The sequence below is a fragment of the Rhopalosiphum maidis genome, chromosome 4 (genome assembly GCF_003676215.2).
Source record: "Rhopalosiphum maidis isolate BTI-1 chromosome 4, ASM367621v3, whole genome shotgun sequence".
Taxonomy (NCBI): domain Eukaryota; kingdom Metazoa; phylum Arthropoda; class Insecta; order Hemiptera; family Aphididae; genus Rhopalosiphum; species Rhopalosiphum maidis.
Genome location: NC_040880.1, coordinates 6,658,774 through 6,670,915, shown reverse-complemented (window position 1 = coordinate 6,670,915; position 12,142 = coordinate 6,658,774). Strand labels below are relative to the sequence as shown.

Sequence of the window (12,142 nt, the reverse complement as noted above, 5' to 3'; positions counted from 1 at the left end):
TAATAAAAATTTTTTAAGTTATTTTATAACGAATTCAATAATCTTTTCAGATATTTTATTTACCCTGTTCAATATGGAAAATGACGTAAGTGTCGATAATATTATAAAAAAATATAACAACGTTTTTAAAGATGAAATAGGTACTTTTAACAAATACGAAATTTCATTAAATATCAAAGTTGGGGCGGTACCTAAATTTTTCAAATCTAGGTCTATCCCTTTAGCATTTAATGAAAAAGTTGAAATCAAAATTGATCGTTTAATTAAAAGCAATATTTTAGTTCCCATCGACTACAGTGAATGGGCAACTCCAATAGTACCAATATTAAAACCAGATGGCACGGTTAGAATTTGTGGTGATTTTAAAATAACAATAAATCCGGTATTGGAAGAGACTTAATACCCTCTTCCAAAAAAAAAACATTCATATGTCATATGCAACTTATTTTTTACGAAAATTTATTCAACCTAGCATGTAATTATATATTGACAGTATTTGGAAAGTTCCTTATAAAAAGAAATTCGTTCCCTTCGTTTCTTTTAAAAAAGAAGAGTTCGATCCGTTCATTGTTCCTTTAAAAAAAAAAAAAATCGTTCCTTTAGAAAATTAATGAGTCCTTTTTTTAGTTCCAAATAAATTAAAAATTCTTATTTAATCACCAATGTTTTTTTTTCCGTATGTTATACTTATACACATTTATACTTTATAGAAATAGCAACACCGGTTAAATGGAAACATAAAAATATTCATATAATATAATTAATTGAATAGCATTGCAAGTCATTTATTTTTTAGCTTACTTTTAAATTATACACATTTTGCATTATTTTAATATTTTATAGTTTATTATTTAGTTATTTTAGTTAAAAGATATGTAATATTGTCTGTATTTTTTTCTTTTATTCACTATTTTTAAAACAATATGAATTAATTTCATACAACAATAGACTATAAAGTAATGTTGTTCTGTTTTAAAAGAACTAATTTTTCAAATAGTTCACCACCTAGTCGACTTTTTTTTTTTTTTTTTTTAATTAGATATCTGTGTAAATTGAAACTCGGAAAGAACAAAAAATGTCGTTCTTTTTATTGAAAAAAAGAATTTTTTCTAGTTCCAGGAATCCACTGCTTTTGGAACTCGTTCCTTCCAAACACACTGGCCATTAATCGTTATGGGTATAAACTTATAATCCAATACCAACTTATCTACTCTGATATTATATAGAACGGGTATAGGTAAATGCCATTTGATTTCTATAATAATTAGCACATTATCATGCTACAGAACCTAAGCTCAGGTCTAATAACATAACTTAACAGTTTAAAACGTGGCTCGTATACGCGCGGTTCGAAGTATATGCTTCTTTGTAAAACAGTGTACAGGTACCTATATATATTATTCAAATCAGTTTTCACAATATTGTCGATTAACGGCACATGTGCAATAATAACAGCAAAAACAATCAAATAATAATATATCATAATATAGGTAAGTGTATATTATATATTATTGTAATCGTGCCGAACGTCAAAGTCCATCCGACTCGCTCGCACTTTCAGCCGTTATCGCACATGCGCACACGCGGCACGCCGGCGACCAAAGTTCCGTACCACCGTTGTCGGCCCACAACTCCGCTCGCTGTCCGGTTGTCGGCATCGTACCACTCAGTCGCTGTAGGCCGGTCCACACCGCTCAGTCACGCCATCGTATAATAATATATTATCGCGTTATTATCGTAATAACGCGATATCGTCGCGGACGTACCAATAACGAACGATTTATTCTATATTTTCTCAAACCGTTTCGCGTGTTATTGGATATAAAAACGCGTTTCTCGTTTAATACACCAATGCCCGCGGCGTGCACTCGTTATAACATATCGTTCACCGCAATCGGTTCGGTCTCGGTTTTTAGTCTCTTATAACACATTGTTACACCGTTCCGGCGTGTCCCGCGAAAACGACGAGCGGCCTCAACCTCGAGCGGCCGTACGCCTATAAAGTCCGAGTGTCCGTCTCCGTGCCGTCGCCATGGCCGTGCTGGTCGGAGGCCGCGACAACGTGGTGTCCATATCGGCGGCCGAGTCGCTGAAAATGTTGGCGTTCTCCGTGGTCTGGGGCTCGTGGGTCGTCGTCAAGAACGCGGCCGCTCGGGCCGTAAGCCCGCTGTGGTCCAACTGCGGCGGCGGCGGCGGCCACAGGAACGACGTCGACGGTGACGGCGGACGAACGGGTGTCGGCGCGGACGACGACGACGCCGTCGCCACTGCAGCGACCGCCGTAGCCGTTGCCGGTGGCCCGGCCGCCCGCCGAGCGCCCAGGGACCGTCCGCCGCCGTGTCTGTCCACCACGGTTTACGGTACCCACTCGTACGTCAAAGTCAAGGTTCCATGTTACTGCAATACCATATAATATTATTTATACATAACCATATAAAAGCTCATCGTGTCGTATAACTCGTATAGGCTCGTGTTTAGGTCCCAAATGGTTTTAAGAATTTATTTCACGATTTCGGATGTATAGATTTTTGTATAAAGAAATATTAATGTCTTTCTTAACCTTAACAATATTGAATTTACATTCGATTTTTAAGCTTTCGTTTTATTCATTTTTTGTCCTTTACACGAATTAGAAAATCATAAAATTAACCACTGTAATAGTGTTTGTATTGTATATTATGTAAACTGAAGCGAAATTAAAAACGATAGAATATAGATAAATTGACCCGGACGAAGTTGGGTAGTGCAGTTATAATATAGTGTTGAATAAAAACAATTAAATGAAAATCCGTATTTTTTAAAATTTAAATTTACGTCATTTGGCGTTATCGTGATTGATGCAAGTCATAAATAAAATGACCTATCTATACACATAAGTAGGTAAATCTTTGTAGTAAACAGTAAACACGTATCTGCCTTCACATGACGAACATTTCGCTTTTTTGTTGCAACATCGTTTTGCAGTCTGTTACCTACATTGACTTAAATATATTGTATATACATAGGTATAAGCGTGTATACGTAATAAAATTAATGCGATTAAGTATATAATAAACAAGGCCCATTTTATTTTTTCTTCATTTTTGTGGTAGATATAGTTTATGATAAATATTTATTCAAAACACGTTATCTTATAAAATGGAAGAAAATGTACTCAGTTTAAAAGATGCCCTGAAAATTCCAAAATAAAATTTGTATTATTCCAGAGTTATTAATTATCATACTGGAAACCATATCTTACAAAACAGTTTAAAATTTCAAGGTACCTAGCACGTGACCGGTTTCAATAATAGAATATTATATATTTTACTTACTTTAAATCGATATTGTGTTACCATCATATCTAATCGACCACCGATGTCGTACGATTTTTCTTATATTTATATCATTCGAATGTTTACATATTAACTTATATTATAATTGTAATAAGATATAATATTTATATAGCCATATAGGTACAGGCGGGCACTCAGTTGATTAAAAATGGTACAAATTTATAGGCATTTTATAAAATGGATTAGGTATTTATTGGCTATTAAACATTAATACATTATACATAATTATAATTAATTAAAATTATAAAAATTCTAGTTCATTGAAATGTTTTTACAGTGTACTTTCTGATACCTTATATAACAGTAATACTAAGAAAGATTGCCACGTTCCATAATTAATTTTTCGTTTAAATATACAAACAGTTACAAAAACATTTTTTTTTTTTTTATAACTATACGACTATACGGTAGGTATGGCAATATGTCAATATGGCTGATAATAGTGATGGATATATATTAACAAATGTACAACTGTAGAGATACTGTACCTTCTATATGTTATTTATACTATTAATCAATCATAAAATTGAAATATACTATTTATGTTTATAAATATTTTTTATTATCATCTTATCTGAATGTTATTCAAGTAGGTATACTACTTACGTATTGACTAATTTATCCGTGTTCTGAAATTTCAAATATTAAGAAACCATTCTTGATCAATTTGTTTATTAAAGTCTCATCATTTAAATAAAATAAATACCAATTGAAATCACATTTTGTTTCTAGTAAAACTATTATTTTTGATATTTTTCACTCTACTATGTATTTAAATTCACAAGTGCACGTATTATGCAGTCCATGGCTAACGGCTTTTATTTTATTTAGGGCGTGAAATTTCATTACGTTGAATGCGGCGACCCTAAAGGAATGATTGTTCTTTTACTACACGGATTTCCATCATGTTGGATTAGTTGGCATCATCAAATTCCCACCTTGTCGAAACATTTTCGGTAAGTAACTTATAAATAATTATTGTCTGGAGATATTTTTTTAACATGACTTATTGTACCTAAATATCGACAATCAACAATAGTCAATATTATTACCTGTTGCTTTTTTATCTATTCAAACTGCAGTCCGTAATAATCCGTTCATTTGTATACGCGTCATACGTGTCTTATTAGTTAGTAACTAAATAAATTATTTAATAGCCTTAATTAATTTATAAGATAATAAAAAATTATAGGAGTGTAGAGTACTATACCCAGATGTTTAATAAAAATATTTTGAATGTATACAAACAATTGTATATTACATGGTTTGTGTTATAGTTTGTAAATCTACAACACAAAACGTTTCCTCATTAATTATATAGATAAGAGAAAAAAAATATTTCATTAAAATTAAATTATTTACCTTGCTGCAGTTATCGAATAATCTAGATATTTCTTGTGAGGCACTTATTCTTGATAAAAATATGTTTATTAAAGAGAATGTATAATCTATATAATATTGTATTATGTTTAAATATCCAATTAAGTATATAATTAATATATATTGAAATATAAAATCTTGAAAATTCTTTTTGAAATTTACAAGTACATTAATAATATAATTTAGGTTTAAAATTTAATACTATGCAATCAAAATTTAACCTTTGCACAGCTACCGACCAATGGTATAATATGTTGTATATAATAAATCAATAAATGACAGTTGATTTCAATAAATTTAAGCATACATAGTTAATTATTTTCAATATTAATAACGTAATAATATTCTTAAAGAAATCAAATATGTCATTATTATAATTTGTTATATTGTTTAAAATTAATTTATATTGATAACTGATAAGACAGCGTAACAATAACACATTAAGGTGTTTAACATATTAGATTCGAAAAAATTGCAAATTTTTTTGTAATTTTGGAGGATTTGAAGGATTACACAAAAAGATAGGTAGATGGAGAAAATTAACGTCTCTTTTAAAATGTTCATAATAGGTGTTTTTATCATAAATCCTTTCTGAAAATCGTAAGTATTATTAGAAAGCACAAAACCATGTTTTTAAGCCATATTTTATTTCGATGTTTTTTCTTCTTAAAAAATGAATCCAAGATATGTCTAACAAATAAAACTGTTAATATTATATCATTTATATCACATAATAATTTTTATTTTTTATTAAATATTATTTTCATATGGTATGAATTTTTTTTTGTCAAAACGTCACTAAACCTATAAGACCTAATCAATTAGAAACACAACTGCTATATACTGTGAATTAAACATAATGTGTTTTTTAAATATGTTAACTATTTACATTTGTCATTAAAAATTTGTATTAAGATTGACAATTGATTAAGATGATGCATGAATGAACTTATTTTCACTGTCTTCTCTGCGCTTGGCAACAAATCTACATTCAGAAGAATACAAAAGTTATGAGTGGATACATATTATAACTATAACTTATAAGTTACATCATGATCCGAATAAAATTTACTTTGATGCATTTTTAACTTTAAATTTTAATATTAGAGTGAATTGACATATTATTAAACTTGATGATTAGAACATTTTAATTATTATTATCTGTGTCTACACGTTAAATGTTTTATGATATTTAAGTTATAAAGCATGTTATGAGTAAAATACAATATTAAACTAAATTACAATTTAAAAATTACTATTATACTACAGAAAAATTTAAATATTTATAAACAATTTATAAACACAGACAATATATTATATAGGTATTCAAAATTATTTTTGATAAAAGCCAATAGGTCTATTCACCCTTATAGTCTAATAGTATTAAAGATAACAATATTAGGTTGGTTCAGCTGAAAAGATATCTCCTCTAACGTGGTTTAGAAGAACGCGAATTTGCTATAATAGTTGCGCGTTGGTTTGGTTAGAAAGAGAAAACAAAATATTATTGTATGCTGAGATTCTCTAAATATAATATAATTTTAATTTGTAGTATGAATATTGTATCATCTATTAATGATCATTATGTTTTGATTTTAGCAGGTACTATTTCCTTGTTGTTTCTATTTGTTTTAGATTACTTTATTGTAGCTACGGTCCACACCACACACCTTAAAGGATAGGCTTGAGTAATAATAAAAATTTATCAATAAAATGTAACATATAAATCTTCGAAGGTGTAAAAATGTTTTAATGTAAAGAAGCTTGCAATAAATTTGTTTAACTATCAAAAAAAAAATTAAATTGCGCTTACGTTATAACAATAATAATCTGAATTCTGATAACCACATCACCGTAAATAACAAAATTAAATGTTTTTTAAAATAAACTTAAAAAATTATACTAAATATGACACGAGTTATATCGTATACCTAAAATAGTGAATTAATATAATATATGAATGATTAATATTAATTTTTAAATTGTTTTGTCTTTTTTTATTAATTATAGATAATATTGTTTATAATATACGATAATGACTAATATACTATACCGTCTATACCGACGTTTTAAAATTTTTATAAAGATTAAAAATATGTATAGAGTAATATAAAGTATATTATAGTATAATACTTTTTCTTTAATTTGTGTTTAAAATGATAGAAATTACTAAATGCTAATAATTATATACATTTTTTAATTCAGAGTGATTATATTTTAGTGTGATTGCTGTAGACTTAAAAGGCTTTGGTGACTCTGATAAACCGTCAGCACGTAAAAGTTATCGAGTGGAAAATCTGGTCAACGAGCTAGCAGTGTTTTTGTCAATGCTAGGAGTGGACAACAATAATAAATGCCACGTGATTGGCCACGACTTGGGCGCTCTACTGGGTTGGTATCTGGTGCATCTGTGGCCAAACTGTGTCTCAAAATTTGTAGCCATTTCATGTCCACATCCTAATGTCCATTGGGAGTACTTACCTCCGTCAAGTTTCTTTAATAAAAAGTAAGTTGATCTGATAATAGGTTTACATCATTCGTGAGCAGTATAGGTAACCAGGTATGTACATAAAATGTGAAAAATCTAAGCAAAGGGAACAATTTAAAGAAGGTTATGTTAGCGTGTAGTTACTAAATTAATAAATTATAGTTCATAAAAGTAAAATAAATTAAACAGTGATTATATCGAATAAATAATTGTTCATCATTTGAAATTCGATTTTAATACATCGAATTTTTAAAAACAACGAATTGTTTCAGAAAGTTAAAAATAATGTAAGAGTATGGGCATTTAAAAAATTACAGAATAATAATGATAAGGAATAATAAATTGTATAATTTTTTTTCAAAATAGTTTATAATTATTTACTGTTAAAAGAATTGTCTTACTGTTTACAATATACTTAGGTGGACAGTTGGTAGTAGTTACATTTAATTATATTTCATATAGGTAACAGTTGAAAATCATGACTTATCGATTTATTGTAGTTAAATATATATATCCTTTAATCTCGAGGACCTCGACTTTCAAGTACTTAAAATAGAACAATTTTGAATATATATATTTCCCTGTAGGAAATAAGGTTTTGAATCGATGACAACAATAAAATTAAACGTATACAATTTTGAGCTTGTTTTAGTTTGACCAAATATTATAAATGCATTGTGAAATTTCACACAAGATACGGATAGTGAAATACATAGGCACTTGGTAGAGGTTAAGTATACAATGAAATAGGTTTTTATTTAGAAATATAGAATCATCAAAACCTAATCAAATAAAAAAAAAATTCTTACTATAGAACTTGGTTTTTGGGTAGATAGAAATTAATAATTATTAAATACCTACTTCATTGTTTTGAAAGAAATCACATAATCTAGAAATTTATTATTATTTTCATAGCTGGATTTGCTTCAGTCAACTTCCTTATTTACCAGAAATGGATGCTTTGCAAAGTGATCTCAAAATAATCAACCAGTGTTATCAACACCTATCTAAAACTAAGCAAAGCGACGACTTGTCCTATATTGATGCATATAAATATACATTTTCAAGAACAGGTGATCATAACTTAATACCAATAACGATGTTTTTTAGTCTTACACTTCACTTAAACGATTTTTTTATTATTTTGTAAATAAAATTACTATTATCCTCTATAGGCTATTGAAATTTTTGTGTTTTTTTAGAGGATTGGACGGGTGCAATAAACTATTTTCGAAACTTACCGTTCTACAGAATTGAGCCTCGGAATAGCAATGATTCTTTAAATAAAGAAGAAGACATGCTACAAGTTCCGTGTCTGCTCATCACTGGTAGTAAAGACGTAAGTGTGCAAATGGAGAGTTTTATCAAGTCCACAGAGTTTCTTAAAACATCAACTGTGAGAATAATTGATAACGCATCGCATTTTCCTCATCAAGAGCAACCTAAAGTAGTTAATGATCTATTGACATCATATTTAAGTAAGTTATGAATTATTATTTATCACTATTAAATGTTTAACAAATTGCAGTTCTACGCATACAGGTAATATAGTTCCTCTCGGCTCTCTTTAACTAAATTGTTTATTCCATGTTATTTAAATTACTATGATTATGCTTTTATAATTTATAATGAATATAAATATATAAGGTAAAGCTAACCTTTAGATACTTTAATACAGGTGTGGAATATGCAATACTATTATGCGTTTATGGTCTCCGAAATTAGGTACTATATATCGACTGATTAAAGTTCGTTTTACCAAAAAAAACTATAAATAATAATGTATACGTTATTATTTGCATCGCAAGCACTAAATTTCGCATATTATTATGTATGCTTATTAAATTTTTTTTTTTCTTACTTATACACTAATATACCTATTCTAATATCTAGCACAGTATATTACTGTAGATACCAGTTATCAGATTTATAAAAACTATATTCGTCTAAGAGAATGCTACCTAAATAATGATTTAATATTTTTTTCACTTACAGTGTATAGGTATAATACCATAGATATATAAATAGGTTTGTGTATAAATTTAATATATTATACCAACGTATCAAATTGTGTTAGATTATAAATTACAATAATCTTGTTGGTGTCAATAAGGTTAGGTGTATCATTAAATAATTTTATAAATATATATTCTAAATGTATATTATATCGATAGCTTACTTAAAAATACTTATAAATTATTATCATAAAATACAAGTACAAACATAGTTTTATCTAAATATATTAACATTTTTTTTTTTTTTGTTAAATACTTTCATGATAATGAGTATGTAAGTAGTAAATACCTATTAATAATTAGCAGTATTGGAAAAAAAGTATAATTTAGTACTGGTATCACAAAAATAAGTAAAATCAATTTCTGAAATTTCTAAAATTTATTTCTGTAATGTGTTTATAATTATTTATATATTTTTTTTCATTATTTATTATTTTTATAAAATATCTATAAGTAAAATGATTATAATTCGTAATAACTTGAATTTAAGATATAAAACCGGGACCTATATAACCTACAATAGGCTAGTGTAGGCACAATTAATAACTAGTGTATACTGTAAAAAGAAGAAATAATAACCTTCACGAAAAAATACGTAGAACTGCAACTTTTTTGACTTGTATATTATTTTTTATGTTAGTTGAATAGTATCTATTACTATATAGCCATATAGGTACGGCTTACCTTTTGGCGTTGATCAATATTTTATGTTCTGTTGAAAAATGTTGGCATAAGAAAAAAAAAACGTGACTTGTTATACCATAATTATAAATAGTTTATACTTCCTGTTGTTAATTTATGATTATTTTTAAGTTTAAGTACCACAAATTACTTATTACAACCCACCCAACGACCAATTCACCAATTACTGACAAAAATTCTAGAGAATGGTATAGTTATTAAAATTATTACCACTTAAAGATTTAGTTATTATCTTATAAATTATAACTTATATAAATATAGGTATAATATGTATGCATTTTTTATGTATTATACTTGTGCGATTATTTTAAATTAATGTATTTCTGTCTTAGTTCGCGTAAAAGTAGTTCAAAAAGAACTTCCACGACAGAATTCTAGTGGCATAGTTGGACGAATGAAGGATATTGTTTCGTCTACAGTTCAGTACGGAAATACATTGAAAGACTCGGTGCAAAAGAGAAACATTTTACCAACCACAGTAATGACATCATGGCAGAATTAATCTTCTTGCATCAAAAACAACAATGCCCATATTGCTGTAAATGTATTTATTGTATTGCAATAATGATAACATTAAGATCAATGCTATTATGTATTATACTTATTATACTTATCTATTGTTTACTAATATAATAATTTCAAAAACTTTTTAAATGGTAGGTACAGTATTATAGTATACACGCGTGTTACGCATTTACCTATATTATAATGATGATGGGCGATAAAATCTTTCACATCACATATGTACATCTAGAACTTATAATTACTTTTATCTATAGTGCAAATATTGTAAATTATTAATAAGCTAAATTTAAATTAATACAAATTATAATATAATTGTGAGCAACCTAACTAAGCTTCAACAATTACAGCTCATTATAAGTTATATATGTATTGAATTCACAAATGTTTTTTAAAGTTTATTTTGTTATAAAACCTGAGAATTAATTTATTAATATATCTATTGTATACTGCAACCTTTAATTGTTATTTATAGCATTTTAATTCATCATTAGACATCTTATGAATTTACTATATATTATATAGGAAGTAAATATTAATAATAAGTGAAGCTGTATGAATCAATTACTCATTTTCGTGCAGATGAACTGACTATGATTTCAATTATGTTCTGTTTATATTGCAAAAACACTCAAAACTACGTCGTTATTTAAATCTAAGTAGTCTAACATTATATGTATATATAATTCTATTGAAGCATAATCGTAGACTTGTATTTTAGATACTTAAGTATAATATTATACACGTCGTAATTATTTTAAATAAATTAACTAAATATCAGTCAACAATAAAGATTTTATTGGATTAACAATTTATACAATTATAACAAAGTAGTAAAAAAAAAAAAGTAACAATAAATAATATCATGACAAGAAAACAATAGTAAATTTATAAAACAACTCAACAACATATAATGTGAAAAAATGCAAAAAATGCAAAAATAAATATTATAATGGAACGAAAGAATAAAAAAAAAATAATAATGCTGATTATTAAACACACGTATATAAGAATCCATTACAAAAATAAAATAATATGAAAATTGCAAAATAAGCTCATAGTTATAACTGCATTTGAAAATATAAAAAAGTATATTTTAATAATATGCAATTCTTCAAAAAAAATTTTGGTTATAAAAAATATTTACATTTCAAAATATAAATAGGTATGTAAATCACAACTCCAACAAATCCAATAAAATTGGTATAGTATACCATATAATGATGGCGAAAAAAAATACGAAATGTATAATAACAACACATGAAATAGTATAAAAATGTGAATAAAAAGAAAATCGATTAAAAAAAGCATATCCAAAATCATATGTGGAGGATTCCTCGGCATATAATTTATATGGTAATAATGATGATATTATAATATCATTATATTATGTGTTTAATGTTTATATTTATATTTAGCAATGAATTTCACTGATGACTTGTGCATTTTTTCGTGGTGTACTTTTTAGATGTTTTTCATAAATCAAAATTACGAATAAACAAATAATTTATAAATATTAAACCTTGTACAACATCATTCTGATCGATTTTAAAATATATTTTGATGATTTTTGATAGAGTGTTTTCATTTTAACAAGGAACCTTCACTTGCATTTAAAATTTTTTATGACTCTAATCGAGACCGAAATCTTTTTAGAGAAGTGTATATTTTTGTGGTCTTTTTTCTGTTTGAGAAGGAAA

The 12,142-nt window shown here is 27.3% G+C and overlaps 1 protein-coding gene across 1 annotated transcript; it reads left to right on the top strand.

Moving 5' to 3' along the window:
• The first annotated feature begins 1,637 nt into the window (after window positions 1–1,637).
• On the top strand, window positions 1,638–10,894 carry LOC113549770 (epoxide hydrolase 4-like). Its single transcript, XM_026951233.1, has 6 exons — window positions 1,638–2,386; window positions 4,167–4,291; window positions 6,937–7,221; window positions 8,119–8,276; window positions 8,406–8,681; window positions 10,253–10,894. Exons 1-6 carry the CDS (start codon window positions 2,033–2,035, stop codon window positions 10,420–10,422), a joined length of 1,368 nt encoding a protein of 455 aa, XP_026807034.1. The 5' UTR covers window positions 1,638–2,032; the 3' UTR covers window positions 10,423–10,894.
• The last annotated feature ends 1,248 nt before the right edge of the window (window positions 10,895–12,142 follow it).